At 42.3% G+C, this 20,579-nt stretch overlaps 2 protein-coding genes across 2 annotated transcripts; both read left to right on the forward strand.

Annotated features, from left to right (window-relative positions):
- The first annotated feature begins 3,734 nt into the window (after positions 1–3,734).
- On the forward strand, positions 3,735–8,494 carry LOC132996118 (L-amino-acid oxidase-like). Its single transcript, XM_061066441.1, has 8 exons — positions 3,735–3,766; positions 3,937–3,980; positions 4,212–4,462; positions 4,747–4,859; positions 5,446–5,647; positions 6,356–6,424; positions 6,841–6,977; positions 7,367–8,494. The coding sequence occupies exons 2-8, from the start codon at positions 3,950–3,952 to the stop codon at positions 8,163–8,165; spliced, it is 1,602 nt and encodes a 533-aa protein (XP_060922424.1). The 5' UTR covers positions 3,735–3,766; positions 3,937–3,949; the 3' UTR covers positions 8,166–8,494.
- Positions 8,495–15,495: 7,001 nt separating this feature from the next.
- LOC132996119 (L-amino-acid oxidase-like) lies at positions 15,496–18,781 on the forward strand. The gene is made up of 7 exons (XM_061066442.1): positions 15,496–15,537; positions 15,767–15,969; positions 16,404–16,516; positions 16,641–16,842; positions 17,014–17,082; positions 17,535–17,671; positions 18,005–18,781. Exons 1-7 carry the CDS (start codon positions 15,507–15,509, stop codon positions 18,777–18,779), a joined length of 1,530 nt encoding a protein of 509 aa, XP_060922425.1. The 5' UTR covers positions 15,496–15,506; the 3' UTR covers positions 18,780–18,781.
- Positions 18,782–20,579: the final 1,798 nt, after the last annotated feature.

A 20,579-nucleotide genomic window follows, 5' to 3' on the forward strand; every position in this document is an offset into this window, starting at 1 on the left:
GCGGGGCACCACCCTTCACAGAAGGGAAAAGATAGCCAATTTATTGATTAAGATCAGTCTCATTTAGATCTAGTTCAATTGGAAATCTTAATATTTACTATTAAAGATTATATAATGAACAGTTAAGGTTTATAGAGTTCTTGACAGTGTAACGGTTGGCAAAATTCACTTATGCAACATTAATGAAAGGACAAGGTTAAAAGAAAACATTTATTATAAACATAATAAGTATAAAAACACCAATTGCTAAACAAAATACTAACTAACAAAGATGTGTGTGTGTGTGTGTTTGCGTATGTAAATAAGGGTGCTTTCAGAATGGTGGTTTGACCAAAAGTTCACACCTTCTTCAGCATGTTTTCAAAATGGTGGTTTGACCCCCTAAGATAGCACCCCCTTCCTCTGCAGAAGTGGTTTTACGACATGCAGTGGGGTCTGAGCTAATGAGGTGAGGAGATATGCGGTGTCTGTGAAAATGCTAATTCGATAATGGCAGAGTCTGAGTAGAGCCTAGCTTACATTTACTTTGATTTAACTTGTAACTACAATAACACCACATATATCAAACTTTAAAAACACCAAAAAGAATCAAATAAACAGTCTTGCTTAGTTCTAGTGTCATTATTAAGCCCAGTATGTTACCAGTCCTTGGAAGGGAGAAAGTTGCTGTGCAGTTCGCCGTTCGCCATGGCTTTGTGTGAAGTCTCTGGTTGGTCGTAAGGTTTCTGCTTTCGCGGTTCTGTTGAACTGTGGCTCAGATGCTGGTTTGAAGTTCTTACTTACAGGACACCGAGTCGCTGCAAGGAGTTTAGAATAAGCTTGAGATGCGTGGAGGTTTCCTTGAGAACATGAGCGGGAAGCTCGACCTTTGCCCTCCGGTTGTTGGATGTGAGAGGAGATGTGCTGGAGCAGCCCGGCCCTCTCCTAGGCGGTGCAGGAGAGAAGGGTGGCCGTCTGTCTCGTCGGTGGGTTCGTGGAAAGAGAGAGAATTGGGGGAGCCTTGGTCTTTTATAGAGCTGATGACCCTCAGTTCATGTGGCCAGAGTGACCAATTGGCATCTGATCCTGGTAGCACTTCGCACCTCTATGTGAAGTTGCTGAAACAAAGGGGACATGCAGCACTCTGGGAGCTGGAGTTTCTTGGCCTTCAAAGAACAAAGAAAACACGTTTCACCCTGGGAGATTGAGTTTGCTCCAGCACATGCGGCATTCTCAAGACAAAGAACATGTGCTTCAGGTTCCCATACAGGCCGCAAGAGAGGCCTGCGGTTTGCGCAAAAACCATGTCCCAACACCCGAGAGAACTTTAACAAACTAAAGTTATGATTTAATGTTAATATTTTAAATATTAATGTTTTATATTTTGTTTTGATAACCAAATGTATTGATTGCCTAAAGGCACACCATCTCATGGTATCACTCCCAACCATTATTGCACAACATAAATTAGTTAGGGTGTGATTCTGGAGGAAGGGGCAGCCTGCACTGATGAAGTGAGGAGCTTAACTAGCCAGACACTCCGTTGAATCGGACCTAAAATTGAAAGATAAGACGACTCAGGTAAAAAGTTTGCATCCATGCAAATATAAAATTTTGTCGAGTTCTTTTATCCGAAATATGAGACGAGCCGGTCTCGGTTTGGTTCCACAGGGGGATTAAACAATAAACCGGTTTGACACTGGAACACAACAAGAGTCATATTTCTGCCTCTCTCTTCCTGGTAGTCTCCCTCATAGTATACGAGATGAAGTAATAATCACTCATCTACAGGAAGAGTGGTACAATGGACAAAAGGGTATGTGTCAGTGTGTGACTGTGTGTTTTAGTCTGTGTGTGTTTGTGTGATGCAGGAGGATTCGTCTCCATTCAGATGAATACTGAAATAAAACCACTGCTGTGTGTGTGTGTGTGTGTGTGTGTGTGTGTGTGTGTGTGTGTGTGTGTGTGTGTGTGTGTGTGTGTGTGTGTGTCCCCGAATGCCCAGGTAAACGACACCACAGCAGTGGAGGCTCAGATCTGAGTGAAAAACTTCTGAAGGTCGATGCAAACCCTGCACACTCATTATGTATACTCCATATAAACTATATATTCTGGATGTTACTAGTGATATGATTTAGTGCAACTTATATAATGAAATATAACACAAACTCTCACACACGTTTATACTACTATCTTGATGAAGACACTCATTGGCATAATACATTCCCTAACCCCTCACCCTAATTCTAACCCTTAACCCAAGTCTTAACCCCCAGACAGTCACACTTTGCAAGTTGTTGGCTCAAAGTGGTCCTCACAAAGATATCTGTACAAGAGGAACTCAATAAATTTTCCTCGGGGCGCTGGCTGTGTGACAGAGGGTTTCACTGGAAGACTGATTTCAACATTTCCTCCTTCACATAAGGACCTAGCTGTTTTCTTGCACAATCAAAATACTGTGGCGCTAACGTGCTAACAGACGCTACATTTCCTTATTTTGAATCTTCTACTGAAGAATTTATTCACAATCCTTTGACTTTATTCATGAATTACACAAAACTATTTGACTCTATTCTCAAGAGTTCTACTTAGTTTGGATGTTTTTATTTTATTCACAACATTTCGTCTTCATTCTCGACTTGTCAGCGTTGCGATGTGAGGAACAGATTCAGTCAGTTTGCTGCACACAAACAACAGTGTTGTTACTTCACCTACAACACGGAACTTCACATTTAGATTAATGGGAGTCAGAGATGGCAGCTGAACTTTGCTGGGCGTGTATTTCTTGATGTTCAGGATTTGCATGGCATCACTCCAAAACTCACAAACGCAATCTCTCGCCCACACACACTCTCTCTCTCGCACAAACCCACACACATGTTTATACTTCTATCTTAATGAGGACACTCATTGGCATAATACATTCCCTAAACCCTCACCCTAATTCTAATTCTAACCCTGGGTGGAGAGTTTTTCATGACCAGTGTGAGAGGCACGTCAAACTACTTAGTCTGATTAATTGGTTTAAACTTAGTTGTTTATTGGATCTTGCCCCTTTTTACAAGACCCTGCATCAGAGAGTTGCAATTCAAACACATACTAATGTTGGTGAGTCTTACGTGATGTGGTCACTTCTTTGATGCTGTCCATGATGCACTTTGGCTTTGAGCTACAGCCCTAAACAATAGAAGAAGAAGAACAACAACAACAAGAAGAAGAAGAAGAAGAACCTGCAGTCTTCTCAAATGACAAATGACGTTCATTTGTACAAACAGACACATTCCACCAACACTGTCAGTCGAGGAAAACTACATTTTGTAGTTGAAAAGTAACTTTCATATTCTATATATAGGATCTGATGGACCACAGAAGTTGAGCCTGTCACTTGTCGTGTGTCTCCTGTGAGAACGTTCATCTTTAACATCCTTGTTTACATGACCAGAGTGTTTGTAATCAAGACCGTCTGGAAATTAATGAAATATACATGAAATCAACAGGTTCAATGTTCTGACTATTTCACAATGACACGGATCACATGGAAGTTTCTGTTAATGTTCAACACTACCTCTATTTCCTCAAAGCAGTTTCTGTTTTGATAAGGTATCACATGTCTGCCCTCATGACTTTGTGTCCTTCTTTTGTCCTGTTACTGAGAAAAGATTTTGTATTTTTCCCCTGAAAGTCGTTTACTTCCCTCTTGTCATGTTGTCCAATCAGACAAGAGCAAAGATTTTGTATAAAAAAGACATGAGTCCTCCTCAGGTCACAGACTCAGTTTGTTTAACAGGTGAGAAAGAGGAGTTTCTCTACTGACTGCTACCAATGATTGAAAAGGAACTTAACATCTTTAACTTATCTGTCTGTCTGTGTGTCCTATGTCCTCTCTGTCTGTTTCTGTCTCTCTCTCTCTCTGTCTTTCAATCAGTCATTGGGATTAAAAGTTTTTTCCTCCTGCAGCTTTCAGAACAAGATGGATCCACGTGTGTCGAAGTGTGAACTCGGTGAGTATTTTGCATGAAGTCAATGTTTTTTTTTATTTGGATAAAAGTAAATTATTATTCATATTTATTTGAATATTTTCCTGTCTAATAAAACAGAAGGAAATGTGACGCCGTCTGAGGTTGAGTCCGTTAAAGTTTATATTGAAAGAGGGTTCAAATCCTGTTTCTGGAGTTTTCTCTTCCAGTCAGTCTTTGTGTCTCCAGCTGTTGTCAGTGTGCTGCTGTTCACAGGGAACCAGAGTCAGACTGCTGCTCTCAGCTTTAGGGACAAACTGTCTGATTTTCTGGACGGCCCAGACTATGAAATGCTGCTGGAGACAGCAATGAACGGCCTCCCGCCCAGGCAGCACTGGCTGCCTAATGAAGGCATCGGGCCCGTGGAGCCAGTAGAGACCGGCCTCCTATCACGTCATGTTGTGATTGTTGGAGCTGGCATGGCTGGACTGACGGCGGCAAAGCTGCTGCAGGACATAGGACACAAGGTACGTGCAGCAGGTCCATAACTTAAACCTGCTGAAATACTTGTGTTGACCACTAGTGGCAGACATACACTGAAACAATCCCGAACATACCACCTGAATCAAAGTCGACATGTTGGGTGTTTTGTATATTAATTTAAGGAGGGAACCAATGGACCAACTCCCGTATCTGAGATATTTCAGCTTAATTTCTGTTCAGTGGGAGGAAGTGAGGAAAATACCCATTTATTATAAAATGAGGAATAAGATGCTTATATCTAACCTAGTAATTTACCCGTTTGAACAAGGTGACCATATTAGAAGCCAGTGGTTGTGTGGGAGGACGAGTGCAGACCTACAGGGGTGAAGAAGACGACTGGTTCATTGACTTAGGACCAATGAGGATCCCAAAATCTCATAAGTGAGTAAAAATTGTATTTTGTTGAGATCTTATCATTTTTATTTCCTTTAGCTAGCTAAAGTTCTTTCTTAGGTAACATAGGTGTGTACGTAGAAAAAACAAGGTGTTTCAATGTGTTGAGCTCCGACTGAGTCGTCCCACTGAAACACAACTGAATAGTGGATATAACCTATGATCCTCTGCTCCCTGAACCAGAAAAGCTTCTGCTGAAACAAATCCACCAAACTCTGTTTAGAATTCTTCATGTTTTAACAGTTTCCTGCTGAATATTGGAGATAAACTCTGGTTTTTGATAACTTCAGAGTGTTTTTAACTGATCTCAGTTCAGCTTCACTCTTCACTTGCAGCTGGTTGTGACAGTTTGTGACTCTCAGTCAGTTCTTCTCAAGTGTTGCTTTAAGGAAACTCCAGAATTCGTGGACAGGTAATGTTTTGGGACTGCACTGTGATTAGCCTTTGTTACCTTGCTCTAAGCTATATATGATTTAGTGATGCATAGATAGCATGACATTCACATTCTCAGCTAAAATGTTTGCAAACTTCAGAATTTCTACAGATAGAAGCTCACGACCTTGTGTCTCAACAGAATCATCCGCTGGTACGTGAAATCACTCGGGCTCAAGCTAAATGAATTCATCATGAAAAACGACAGCACCTTCTACCTGGTCAATGGGATAAAGAAACGGACGTCTGAAGTAAATGCAGACCCTGGTATCCTGGGGTACAAGCTGGAGGGTCACGAGAAAGGGAAGTCGGCCGACCAGCTGCTACAACAAGCTCTGAAGAAGGTGTGGAAGCATCATGTGTTCTTTCACATACAGTAAATACCTAAGTATGAGATGAAAGATTGTCATAAATATGTATTTATACATTTTGTCTTAATTGATGCATTCCTCTAAATCTCAAACATTTGGCGAGTTCCACCAGTGACTACGTTTACATAGACAACTATATTCCGATGGTTGACCTAATTCTGAGCAAATCATTTTATTTGATTATGTTGTTTACATAAGTTGCTAATAGAATATTCAGTTACAGAGCATCGCCTCATTATGACTCATGTCAACTTTGCGTCCTATTAGTGATCGAACCTAAGAAATGCGTCGTCAAGCAGTTGTTAAGTGTCGTTAGTAGATGATGCAAACTCCTGTGAAAACTCCTACAGTACGTTATATTATTATTAATACTTTTACATGTTGACATAATAAGGTCAGAATACTCCACGTTTCAATTTGATTATTGCTTCTTCCAAGTTTGACCTTACTTGGTTAAAGGTAATCCGAAAATACAAGCTGCCAATATTTATTTTGGGACATTTCGGCCACATTTGCCTTATAAAATTGTTTTAGACGTTGGGGTTTTATACATAAACATTCAAGTAAACATTTACAGTAATTATTTCAAGTATACACTTGAATATAGAATACATTTTCTCTTTTTCGTTTGATGGTTATGTGACACAAATGTGTACCTGTTGTAATTTATATTTTTTGTAGGCATATGACTATGGGGACAAACATGGCTGTTCTGAATATCTTAAGAAGTACGACCACTACTCTGTGAAGGTAAATAACAATGTGATTTCATGTAAATGCACAAAGATAGAAACACAACATTGTGTGAATTATCTTCCCTCAGCACAAATATTCAGGTGTTCAGTTTTTGAAAAAGGCCAGAATAGCTGGGTAATTATGAAGCGAGAGCAGGAGCTGACATATCCTAAACGAGCTGGAATGTGTCGACCAATCACAAAGAGGGTAACAGCTGCCCAGGTTTATCAGAAGGGGGAGGGGGTCTTAAAGAGACAGGAGCTAAAACGTAGTGTTTGAGACAGAGGCTGAAAAGAGGAGCTGCAGCAGTGGACAGTCTGAGGAATGTTTTCTGAACATTAGAGCATGAAAACATTTTACAGTAATAATACTTAAAATGAACAACCTGAATATGAACAGAATATGTCTCATTAATGTTTCCTTTTTCACAGGACTATCTGAAAACAGAAGGTGGTTTGAGCGCAGAAGCCGTGAGGATGATCGGAGACTTGCTCGACGAAGAGAGCATCATGCACATGGCTCTGACTGAGATGATGTTCCTCATGAACCTCATCACCGACCGCAAAAAGTGAGACTTACCAACATTAGTATGTGTTTGAATTGCAACTCTCTGATGCAGGGTCTCGTAGAAAGGGGCAAGATCCAATAGACAACTGATTTATTTGTACTTGTTTTTATTAGAAGAAAGGAACAGAAGTTGGTGTGTGAGCAGTAATAATGGATAACAGAGGTTAGAATCTTGCCTATGAACAGTGATACATTTATTAGGCCACTGAAAGCAGCTAACATCACCTCAGCTCGTCCTTGTTATGGTTTTGTGAACAAGATATGTCAAGAACAACTTAAGGAAATAACTTAGGCAACGACAGGATGCTCAGGCAGAATAAATAACAGTGTTGACTTCCCACACTCTCCGTACAATAATTCAGTAATGTTCATGTCTCTTTGCTTTTGAAGGTACGATGAAATAACAGGTGGGTTCGATCTTCTCCCCAACGCTTTACACAAAACACTGGAGGTCCCTGCTCTCCTGAACTCCAAGGTGAAGCGTATCAGTCAGTTAGAGAAAGGTGTCGTCATATCGTACAAGAAAGACAAAGAATCCTCTCTGACAATCCTTGAGGCTGACATCGTCCTGGTAACCACCACAGCCAAAGCAGCCCAGTTCATTGACTTTGAGCCACCTCTCCCCAATAAAAAGATGGAGGCCCTGAGGGCGGTCCACTATGCAAGCTCCACAAAAATCATCCTCACCTTCAGTGAGAAGTTCTGGGAGAGAGACGGCATCAAAGGAGGAAAGAGCATCACCGACAGGCCCTCTCGTTTTATCTACTATCCCAGCCACAGTTTCACAAACAAGGACATCGGCGTCCTCCTGGCCTCTTACACCTGGGCTGACGAATCGCTTCTCTTCCTGGGAGCGAGTGATGAGGACCTGAAAGAGCTGGTTCTGAGAGATTTAGCTGCGATCCACGGCGACCACGTCCGGTCTCTCTGCACAGGGGTGGTGGTGAAGAAGTGGAGCTTGGATCCCTACAGCCTGGGCGCCTTCGCTCTCTTGACACCCTACCAAAACCTGGAGCACGCTAAGGAGCTCTTTAAAAGTGAAGGCAGGATTCACTTTGCCGGTGCACACACCGGCTTCCCTCACACCTGGATCGACACAGCTATGAAAACTGCAATCAGAGCTGCGATCAACATCTACTGGGCCGTGCTCATGTCTCCATCTAAACAAGAGACGATCTCTGAGCCATAACATCTGAAAAAATCAGTATCATTGTACTCCATGGTTTTAGGGAATCTTTATAATTTGTAATCACTTAATTTTTACATTTATTCAATTGAATGCAGATGTTTGTCATTTGGGCTTGAGATTAGTTCCTTGTTCTGTTTTCTATGCTTTTCATTAATTCTGGACCCAATCGATGGTTGTCTACGGTTTTATTCTGGTACACAGGGCTACATACATGGAAAGAATTTACCTGTTCAAATTGTATCTTTCATATTCGATAAACACTGTTAAAATGCAAAGAAAATGACGTATGTAATCTGATTGATTTGAGTGTGTCAATAAAGTCTATAATTGAATCCGAAGCCTGTGCCCTTGAGTTACTGATTTTAGCGAAAACAACAATTAAGTAATAATCTGATCAGATGCGTTTATTCTTTCACACTAAGACACATCGAACCTTCTGCTCTGGGCTAAACTGTCCTAGTTTCCCAGTGAGTAATCTCTCTCGACTGTTAGTTAGAGAAGGCCTGTGGTTTCACAAAAACCATGTCCCAACAGTTGTTGATGCATCATATTTTTCGTTATATATGTTGCACTCAATCATAACACTATAACACCCTGAATATACAGTTTATATGGAGTACCGTATTTTCCGCACTATAAGGCGCACTTAAAAGCCTTTTACTTTCTCAAAAAACGACAGTGCACCTTATAATCCGGAGCGCCTTATATATGGATTGATTCTGGTTGTGCTTACTGTTGGGGAGGCCCCAGTGATCTGACTTTGAACAAAGAGTCGTAAACGAGACCTACACGCAATGCTGAGACCAGCTCTAGAGTTTCCTGGTGGTCAAACCCCCCAACCCCCCCCAGCAGGCCCTGGGGGGGAGATGCTGCACGCAGCTCTGCAGAGACCCTAATGAAACCTGAGACGTCCACTGAGGGCGAAGCCCGCCCCTTGTGGTCAAAATCTGACATTCCATTGGGCAAGAGCCCACTGAACCCCATGACCCCTCCTCCAGGGGGCATGTACTTGGAAGGTAGGATAAAACAGCTGAGCCCCCTCAGAACTCTGCTTTTTTCCCTGCACTGATGACCTCTCCAGACCTCTCCAGGTCTATCCAGATGAGTTAGTTGCTATAGGGAGCAACCACAAACGTTTGTTTAATTCATTTAATTTCCTTTCTTTTATCTCAGTCGAAAATTTATTTTGATAGGACCTTTGTGTTTTAACTTGAAATACCGAAACAGGAAGTTCACTCGCGGGATGAGCTCAGACATTTTCCACACGGACTGTTCTTTTCACACGGTCTACAACGGCTACAAGCAGCCGCACATCCCTGCAGAAGAAGACGAAGCTTCATCCCGTCACGGAGCACGAGAAATCCGCTCCTGTTCGGCCCAGCTGCTAAGCTCACCGGAGCAAGCCTGAGAGGCCACGAGTTGTTCACTGGACTTCCGGGATATTCGCGCGGAATGCGCATGCACCCCACGAAACCACGGTCACAGTAAGAGGCGAAATTGTCTGGGCAGATACTAGTTTTAATACGTGGCGTATTGTCTTTATGTGAGTGTATTTGTTTATAAGACCTTCGTGTCTTCATTGCTTAGCTGCGGCGAGTCGCCACTTCCGGTTTCCGGTTTGACGGCCGCGTTTGTGTTACAGTGAATAGGGCCGCCAGAAAAGCCTCCAGCCACGCTGTTAACGTCCGTGTTGGTCTGCAGTGATTTTACCGATCAGAACATCAGCCCACAACGTCCGCTTGGGGGCTGAATGGTGAAATCACTGTTAACTTATCTCCGGCCGATCTGTATTTATACAGTTCATGTCACATAGATAAATCTATACTTAGAGAGGCTTAACGCATCTGGAAGCCATTCGGCCCAAGGCCAAAGCAGAGATAAAGAATTCTCTTTGTCTGAAAATTCCTTTGTGCGCCGCCATTTTGGTTTGTAGTCACCACCATTTTGAGAGTTTTTCGGTGAAACATTATCGGCCGCCATCTTGGATGTGACCTGACTACGTCACCACGTGACTGCGTCATATGTCATAGCCACTCCCCATTTCTCTCTCTCTCTCTCTCACACACACACACACACCCACATACACATACACGCACACACACACACACACACACACACACACACACACACACACACACACACACACACATTGACACAGACACACACACACAGACAGACAAACATAAACAATAGTAAACAAAGTGCTGCTGCTGTTGTTATCTTTGAAATATTGGAGTTTGTTAAAGTGATGAATCATTAAATAACATTAACTTTATTTCACAGACACACACGCACGCACACACACACACACACACACACACAGACACATTGACACAGACACACACACACACAAACAGACGTACATAGACCACAGGTTTTACATGTATGGTCTGAGTTGTGATAAGTGCTGCTGCTGTTGTTATCTTTGAAATATTGGAGTTTGTTAAAATGATGAATCATTAAATAACATTAACTTTATTTCCCCTTTTTAATAAATGCTTTTGTAATTAAAGTAGTGAATACAGCTGGATTATGATAGCCTGTACTAGTTAAACCCTTCATTGTTTATTAAATAATCATTAATATTAACTATTGAGATTATTAATTTAACATTTATCATATAAGACTGATATTTATAGTTTGACTCGTTGGTCCCTGTAACCAGGGTGGTGCACCGCTACGATAAGTAATAATTACAGATTGTATCATTCTTAATTGATAATTTTATTGTTTTCATTAATTATTTAACTATTCTTAATGGATAACCTTATCATTTCTAATTAATTATTTTACTATTCTTAAGTGATAGCCTTATCATTTTAAATTATTTTTAATAAATAATTTTTATTATTTTAATAATCATATTTCATGATTATCAATAATTAGCCAACGTCAAATCTACTCCTATTGCACAACATTACTAACCTCGAACGGAGGCTGTTGTTTCCCAGCGGGACCTGGGTGGTGGTGGCGGTGGCGGCGGGGGACTGACTGACTGTTTTGTTTCGCTTAATGCGCCTTATAGTCTGGTGCGCTTTATAAATGAAAAAATATAGAAAATAGACCATTCATTGACAGTGCGCCCTATAGTGAGGAAAATACGGTATATGTAATGAGGGTGCAGGGTTTGCATCGACCTTCAGAAGCTCTTCTCTCAGGTCTGAGCCTCCACTGCTGTGGTGTCGTTTACCTGGGCATCGGGACATACACACACACACACACACACAAACACAAAACAGTGTTTTTTTTTCCACTATTCTTCTGAATAGTCAAAGCCTGAAAACAGCATGTTCTTTGTTCTCGAGAAAAACTCCCGAACTCCGTCTCCCAGGATGCTGCATGTCTTTTCTTCAGGACAGCTTCACCCAGAGGGGTGAAGAAACCACCAGGGTCAACTCCAATTGGTCAATCTGGCCCCATGACCTGTGAGCTCACCGGGCCAATATAAGGCAAGGTCTCCCACTCCTCTCTCTCTTTCCACCAACCTTCCAACGAGAGGAACGCAGAGGTGCAGCTTCCAGCTCATCTCACTAAGGAAACCTACTCGCATCTCAAGCTCTACCAAACTCTTAGCAGCGACTCGATGTCCTGCAGGTAAGAACTTCGAACCAGCATCTGAGCTGCACAGCTCAACAGAGCCGCGAAGGCAGAAACCATATGACCAGCCAGAAGACTTCACAGAACTGCGAACTGAACTGCAACTTCCTTTTCCCTTTTCCTCGGATGGGTAACACAACTGGGCTTAATAATTACACTAGGCTAAGGAAGGCTGTTTATTCAATTCTGTGTGATGTTTATGAGTTTGATACGTGTTGTGATATTTTTGGTTATAAGTTATTCGAATCAGTCTACACTCTTTGTCTAACTTAGCACCAACACAGACACACGCATATCTCTTCACCTAATTAAACCGTCTACCGCTACCGGTCGTAAAACAACTTCAGAAGAAGGGGGGGGGGGAGGGGGCTGTTAACTTTATAAGTCCGAAGGAAGGTGTTACTCTGGCCAGCCGCCATTTTGAGAGCACCCCGATTTACATAGGCACACACACACTCGCATACACATCTTTGTTTAGTTAGTACTTTGTTAGTAATTTGTGTTTTTATTCTTTATTATATGCATAACAAATGTTTTTCTTTCACAAATGTTCTTTCATTAATGTTGCATAAGTGAATTTTCCCAACCTCTACACTGTCAAGAATTCCATAACCTTCACTGTTCATTATATAATCTTTAACAGTAAATATTAAGATTTCTAATGGAACTAGATCTAAATGAGACTGATCCTTACAGATTGACTTAGTTAGTCTCTGTAACCAGGGTGGTACTCCATCTTGAAAAATTATAATAACAGATTGTATTATTGAATGCCAAAAAGCACACCATTTTCTGGTATCACTTTCAAAGCATTATTGTACAACAACAACCTTTAAGTCAATGGAAGTTTAACAAGTTCATATAAACAGTTTTCACACTGAACTGGAGAGATTATAAACAATTGCTTTCATAAAGTATAAATTATCAACCATCAATGACCTCCTCCTTTGGTCTGAGGAACCTTTCACACCTGGTATTTGGGTTCAGACTGACCTGAGAAGTCCAGAGGTCCGGACCAAACAAGATGTTTGATACTTTGCATGAATCTAAAATCTGGACTCATCAGACCAAAGTACAGATTTCCACTGGTTTAATGTCCATTCCTTGTGTTTCTCGGCCAAAGCAAGTGTCGTCTTCTTGTTCTTCCTCAGTCTTGGCTTCTTTGCAGGAATTCGACCATGAAGGCCTGATTCAAGCAGTCTCCCCTGGACAGCTGATGTTGAGATGTGTCGGCTTCTTGAACTCTATGGAGCATTTATGTAGCCTCTAATCTGAGGTGCTGTTAAGTTGTGGTTTCTGAGGCTTGTAACTCTAATGAACTTCCCCTCGGCAGCAGAGGTAACTCTTGGTCTTCCTGTCCTGGGGAGATCCTCATGAGAGCCAGTTTCATCAAAGCGTTTGATGGTTTTCGCGACTGAACTTGAGGATACATTCAAGTTCGTGACATTTTCCAGATTTACTGACCTTCCTGTATTAAAGTAATGATGGACTGTCGTTTCTCTTTACTTAGTTGAGTTGTTCTTGCCATAATATGGATTAGAACTGTAGTCGAATAGGCCCACTCCTCTTCGTCATCCTCAGATATTTGTGTTGTTCCAGTTTCACGTCCGTCACGTGTTAGAAACCTCATCAACACGTCCCCTCGCTCACTGGGAAGCTTCAGGACATTGTCCTAATGTGTCCTCACATGGACTCACTCTGACTTCATTCTCGACTTGTCAACGTTGCGATGTGAGGACCAGAGTTCAGTCAGTGTGCTGCACACAAACAACAGTGTAGTAACGTCACTTACAACACGCAACTTCACATTCAGATTAATGGGAGTCAGAGTCGGGAGCTGAACTTTGCTGGGTGTGTATTTGTTGATATTAATGATTTGCATGGCATCACTCCAACGCTCACCAACACAATCTCTCTCGCCCACACACACTGTCTGTCGCCCACACACACTCTCACACACCCATACACTATCTCTCGCCCACACACACTATCTCTCGCCAGCACACACTCTCGCCCACACACACTCTCACACAAACACACTATCTCTCACACACACACACACGTTTATTCTTATATCTTAATGAGGACACTCATTGGCTTAATACATTCCCTAACCCCTCACCCTGATTCTAACCCTTAACCCAAGTCTTAACCCCCAAACAGTAGATTAAAGGGGGGGCTCAAAGTGGTCCTCACAAAGACATCTGTACAAGAGCACACACACTACGAACTCTACAGGTTTTCCAAAGGGAGTTGGCTGTGTGACAGAGGGTTTCACTGGAAAACTGATTTCATCTCTTATCTCACTATCGTACAATCTGCTCTTCACTTGACTGCATTCTTCATGAGTGGAGAGTTTTTCATGACCGGAGTGACAGGCACTTCAAACTTCCTAGTCTGATTAATTAGTTTAAACCTAGATGAAGTTAACGTCCACTTCTTTGATGCTGCCTAGGATGCATTCTGGCTTTGAGCTACAGCCCTGAACAATAGAAGAAGAAGAAGAAGAAGAAGAAGAAGAAGAAGAAGAAGAAGAAGAAGAAGAAGAAGAAGAAGAAGAAGAAGAAGAAGAAGAAGAAGAAGAAGAAGAAGTCTTCACCTCCATCGATATAATGTTTGAACCACGAGGACGTTCATTTGTACAAACAGACACATTCCACCAACACTGTCAGTCGAGGAAAACTACATTTTGTACTTTTTATATTCCTGGCTGAATCTTTTATGAGCTTCCGTTTACTTATTATCTGCTCTATCGTAAATGGTAACTTATACAGTTTAGTTTATAGTTTCCTGTTTCTTATCTCCTGTCTCAAACTGTGCCTACAGAACCTGAATCTGAACTGGCTCAGACAACAGCCTTAGTTGTCCTTAATAAGATGTTTGCATTTGACTGTTCTCCATCTTCACCCTGAGATCCCTGTGACTCTCTGTGTTCATCCTTTCTGCAGAAAGCTCCTGATAAAATACTCAAAGACAAATGTGGAAATGCAGCCTCTTGTATTTTCAGATTTCCATCACAGTACTCTAACTGGATCTGATGGGCCACAGAAGTTGAGTCACTTTTTTTTTTTTCAGTTCAACATGCGCAGAACGGTGAAACACCAGCCTCTTAACATGTGTCCCCTGTGAGACCGTCCATCTTTAACATCCTTGCTCACATGACCAGAGGGTTTATAATCAAGACCGTCTGGAAATTAATGAAATCTACATGAAATCAACAGGTTTAATGTTCTGACTATTTCACAATGACACGGATCACATGAAAGTATCTGTTAATGTTCAACACTACTTCTATATCCACAAAGCAGTTTGCGTTTGATAAGGTGTCCTGTTACTGAGATAAGATTAGTAATTTTCTCCTGAAAGTCGCTTATTTACCTCCTGTCATGTTGTCCAATCAGATGAGAGCACCGATTCTGTATAAAAGACACATGAGTCCTCCTCAGGTCACAGACTCAGTTTGTTCAACAGGTGAGAAAGAGGAGTTTCTCTACTGACTGCTACTGACTGTCTGTCTGTCTGTTTCTGTGTCCTACGTCCTCTCTGTCTGTCTGTCTGTCTCTCTCTCTCTCTCTGTCTCTGTCTGTTTCTATCTGTCTGTCTGTCTGTCTGGGTGTCCTACGTCCTCTCTGTCTGTCTGTGTCCTACGTCCTCTCTGTCTGTCTCTCTGTCACTCTGTCTTTCAATAAATCAATCAGTCATTGGGATTAAATGTTTTTTTCTCCTGCAGCCTTTCAGACCAAAATGGATCCACATGTGTCGAAGAGTGAACTCGGTGAGTATTTTGCATTAAGTCAATGTTTCTTTCATATGGATAAAGTAAATTATTATTCATATTTATTTGAATAATTTCCTGTCTAATAAAACAGAAGGAAATGTGAAGCCGTCTGCGGTTGAGTCCGTTAAAGTTTATACTAAAAGAGGGTTCAAATCCTTCTTCTGGAGTTTTCTCTTCCAGTCAGTCTTTGTGTCCCCAGATGTTTTCAATGTGCTGCTGTTCACAGGGAACCAGGTTAAGACTGCTGCTCTCAGCTTCAGGGAACATCTGTCCGATTGTCTGGAGGACGCAGACTATGAAACGCTGCTGGAGACAGCAAAGAACGGCTTCCCACCGCTTTACTGTGCCCTGCCACGTCACGTTGTGATTGTTGGAGCTGGCATGGCTGGACTGACGGCGGCAAAGCTGCTGCAGGACGCAGGACACAAGGTACATTCAGCAGGTCCATCACTTAAACCTGCTGAGATTCTTGTGTTGACCACTAGGGGCAGACACACACTGAAACAATCCCGAACATACCACCTGAATTAAGGTCTGCCACCTGCTGGTCCCGTGCTGTAATATGTTGGGTGTTTTGTATGATAAGTTAAGGAGGGAACCACTGGACCAACTCCCGTATCCGAGATATTTCAGCTTAATTTTTTTTCAGTGGGAGGAAGTGAGGAAGCTTCATCTATCTTTATTTATTATCTCGTTCTTGACGACATTACTTGTGTTTGAGTTTCTTTATGTTTTAGACCTGACTTCATTGATAATTTCTAATCTTTTTTAACAATATATTTTTTGACAGAAAATACTCATTTATTATAAATTGAGGAATAAGATCCTTATGTCTAACCTGGTAATTTACCCGTTTGAACAAGGTGACCATATTAGAAGCTAGTGGTCGTGTGGGAGGACGAGTGGAGACGTACAGGAATGAAAACGACGGTTGGTTCATTGAATTGGGAGCAATGAGGATCCCATCGAATCATAGGTGAGTAGAATGTTTTTTGTTGAGATTTTATTTCGTGGTATCTTTAGCTAGCTAATTTTCTTTCTTAGCTAACATGGGTGTGTGTACGTAGAAAATTTTGAGAACAGACCTTGTGTCTCAACAGAATCATCCGCTGGTACATTGAATATTTCGGACTCAAGCTAAATGAATTCATCATGACTCACCCCAAAACCTTCTACCTGGTCAATGGGATAAAGAAACGGACGTTTGAAATGAAAGCAGACCCTGACAACATGGGGTATAACCTGGAGGATCACGAGAAAGGGAGGTCGGCCAAAGAGCTGCTAGAACAAGCTTTGAAGAAGGTGTGGAAGCATCATGTGTTCTTTCGTATACAGTTAATACCAAATACCAGATTATACATTTACAGTATTTATTTCAAGGATACACCTGAATATAAAACACATTTTCATTTCTTGTTTGATGGTTATGTGACTTAAATGTGTACCTGTCATTGTAATTTATCTTTTTTGTAGGTGTATGACTACGTGGCGAAACACGGCTGTTCTGAAACTCTTAAGAAGTACGACCACTACTCTGTGAAGGTAAAGCACAATGTGATTTCATGTAAATGCCCAAAGTTAGAAACACGTAATAAAACAAATATTTGGGTGTTCAGTTTTTGAAAAAGGGTGGACTAGCTAGGTAATTATGAGAAAAATCAGTAGATAGTCTGACATGCCCTCTAACAAAGCCTGGTAAAGCGAGAGCAGGAGCTGACATTTCCTACACAAGCTGGTATCGGTCGACCAATCACAAAGAGGGTACCAGCTGCCTGGGCTTTATCAGGAGGGAGGAGGGGGGTCTTAAAGAGACAGGAGCTAAAACCTAGTGTTAGAGGCAGCGGCTGAAAAGGAGGTGCAGCAGTGGACAGTCTGAGGAATGTTTTCTTTACATTTGAGCATGAAAACATTTGACAGTAATAACTCATTAAAATGATCAACCTGAATATAAACAGAATATGTCTCCTTTAAGATTAACGTTTACTTTTTTACAGAGATATCTTAAAAAGGAAGGTGGTTTGAGCGCAGAAGCCGTGAGGATGCTCGGAGACTTGCTCAACGAAGACAGCCTCATGCACATGGCTCTGACTGAGATGATTTACCTCAACAGCGACGTCAGCGACAACACCAAGTGAGACTCACCAACATTAGTGTGTGTTTGAAATGCAACTCTCTGATGCAAGGTCTCGTAGAAATGGGCAAGATCCATTAAACAACTCATTTATTAGTACTTGTTTGTATTAAGTAAGTAGAAAGTAACAGAAGTTGGTGTGTGAGCAGTAATAGTGAATAGCAAAGGTTAGAATCTTGCCTATGAACAGTGATACATTTATTAGGCCACTGAAAGCAGCTAACATCACCTCAACTCGTCCTTGTTATGTTTTTGTGAACAAGATATGTCAAGAAGAACGTGAGGAAATGTCATTTCATGCTCAAATGAGAACATGTCTCTTTGCTTTTGCAGGTACGATGAAATAACAGGTGGGTTGGATCTTCTCCCCAACGCTTTACACAAAACACTGGAGGCCCCTGCTCTTCTGAACTGCAAGGTGAAGCGTATCAGTCAGTCAGATACAGGTGTCGTCATATCGTACAAGAAAGACAAACAATCCTTTCTGACCGACCTTGAGGCTGACATCGTCCTGGTAACCACCACAGCCAAAGCAGCCCTGTTCATTGACTTTGAGCCACCTCTCCCCGTTAATAAGATGGAGGCCTTGAGGGCGGTCCACTATGGCAGCTCCACAAAAGTCATCCTCACCTTCAGTGAGAAGTTCTGGGAGAGAGACGGCATCGAAGGAGGAAAGAGCGTCACCGACAGGCCCTCTCGTTTTATCTACTATCCCAGCCACAGTTTCATAAACAAGGACATCGGCGTCCTCCTGGCCTCTTACACCTGGGCTGAAGATTCGCTTCTGTTCCTGGGAGCGACTGACGAAGACCTGAAAGAGCTGGTTCTGGGAGATTTAGCTGCGATCCACGGCGACCACGTCCGTTCTCTCTGCACAGGGGTGGTGGTGAAGAAGTGGAGCTTGGATCCCTACAGCCTGGGCGCCTTCGCTCTCTTCACACCCTACCAACACCTGGAGCACGCTAAGGAGCTCTTTAAAAGTGAAGGCAGGCTTCACTTTGCTGGTGAACACACCGGCTTCCCTCACGCCTGGATCGAGACAGCTATGAAAACTGCAATCAGAGCTGCGACCAACATCAACAAGGCGCTGCTCCATGTCTCCACCTAAACAAGAGACAATCTCTGAGCCGTAATATCTGAAATCATTTAATTTTTACATTTATTCATTTGAATGCAGATGTTTGACATTTGAGCTTGAGATTAGTGCCTTGTTCTGTTTTCTATGCTTTTCATTAATTCTGGACCCAATCGATGGTTGTCTACGGTTTTATTCTGGTACACAGGGCTACATACACGGAAAGATTTTAACTGTTCAAATTGTATCTTTCATATTCTATAAACACTGTTAAAATGCAAAGAAAATTACGTATGTAATCTGATTGATTTGAGTGTGTCAATAAAGTCTATAATTGAATCCGAAGCCTGTGCACTTGAGTTACTGATTTTAGCGAAAACAACAATTAAGTAATAATCTGATCGGACTCACACTAAGACACATCAAACCTTCTGCTCTGGGCTCAACTGCCCAAGCATTATTGCACAACAACAACCTTTAAGTCAATGGTAGTTTAACAAGTTCATATAAAAAGTTTTCACACTGAACTGGAGAGATTATAAACAAGTGCTTTAATAAAGTATAAATGATCAACCATCAATGACCTCCTCCTTCGGTCTGAGGAACCTTTCACACCTGGTATTTGGGTTCAGACTGACCTGAGAAGTCCAGAGGTCCGGACCAAAGAAGATGTTTGATACTTTTCATGAATCTCAAATCTGGACTCATCAGACCAAAGTACAGATTTCCACTGGTTTAATGTCCATTCCTTGTGTTTCTTGGCCAAAGCAAGTCTCTTCTTCTTCTTCTTGTTCTTCCTCAGTCGTGGCTTCTGTCATGGAAATTATTAAATATAATTGTTCTCTTTAGAAATGTAACATAAACATGTTGTTCACATAGCTATGCTCAAAGTACAGGTATAGTGACGGAAAGAACATCGTTATAAAACCTAAGTAATGTTTGCGTCGGCCTGATACCAGTAGATGTCTGTTTGTTTGGCCATGGATGAACTTGAGACTATTTGATGTTCTAAATGTCTATTCCCTCAGGAGAGGAGGATGACTGTTGCCTCTTTTCTGATAGGTTCCAACTAGGGCTGAACGATTAATTGCGTTTGCGATTTAATCGCGATATGATAAAACGCGATTTCCTAATCGCAACGTGCGCGATTATCACGTGCGAACGAGAGTAGCGCACCGGGCTGCCGTCCGCACCCGCAGCCAGAATGCCGCGGGACAACACAACTCCTGAAGCAGGCCTGCGTCACCTACGTGGCGCAAACACAGAGCGAGCTCATCTCGCTGGTGACCGCGCTGCCGGCGGCGGACCTGAAAATCGCTCCCCGGAAAAGCAAGCCGAGCTCCGGGGCGGCGGGGCTCCAGAGCCCCCCCGGTCCCCTACACGCACATCTGCGGGACGGAGGTGTTCAGCATGGAGGTGTTCCCGCTGAGGCCCGGCGCCTCCGTACCGCTGCACGACCACCCGGACATGAACGGGATGCTCAAGGCTTTACACCGCCTCATGTCTGCTGTGTTGTGGCTCCACACACACACACACACACACACACACACACACACACACACACACACACACACACACACACACACACACACACACACACACACACACACACACACACACACACACACACACACACACACACACACACACACACACACACACACACACACACACACACACACACACACACACACACACACACACACACACACACACACACACACACACACACTCTGTCTGTTACGTGACTTGTGTTTGAAAGGGTTAAAAACCAAAGTTTGAGGAGTGGGACCATTTCATTAACTTCAGGAAACTGTTCATACATGCAGTTGT

The sequence above is a fragment of the Limanda limanda genome, chromosome 22 (genome assembly GCF_963576545.1).
Source record: "Limanda limanda chromosome 22, fLimLim1.1, whole genome shotgun sequence".
Classification (NCBI taxonomy): Eukaryota; Metazoa; Chordata; class Actinopteri; order Pleuronectiformes; family Pleuronectidae; genus Limanda; species Limanda limanda.

Excerpts from the sequence above, each read along its gene's own strand:
- LOC132996118 (XM_061066441.1), top strand. The coding sequence starts at position 3,950 with ATGGATCCACGTGTGTCGAAGTGTGAACTCG. Across the intron at positions 3,981-4,211 it reads TGTGTCGAAGTGTGAACTCG|GGAACCAGAGTCAGACTGCT; the intron begins GTGAGTATTTTG and ends TGCTGTTCACAG. Across the intron at positions 4,860-5,445 it reads AGGATCCCAAAATCTCATAA|AATCATCCGCTGGTACGTGA; the intron begins GTGAGTAAAAAT and ends GTGTCTCAACAG.
- LOC132996119 (XM_061066442.1), top strand. The coding sequence starts at position 15,507 with ATGGATCCACATGTGTCGAAGAGTGAACTCG. Across the intron at positions 15,970-16,403 it reads TGCAGGACGCAGGACACAAG|GTGACCATATTAGAAGCTAG; the intron begins GTACATTCAGCA and ends CGTTTGAACAAG. Across the intron at positions 16,517-16,640 it reads AGGATCCCATCGAATCATAG|AATCATCCGCTGGTACATTG; the intron begins GTGAGTAGAATG and ends GTGTCTCAACAG.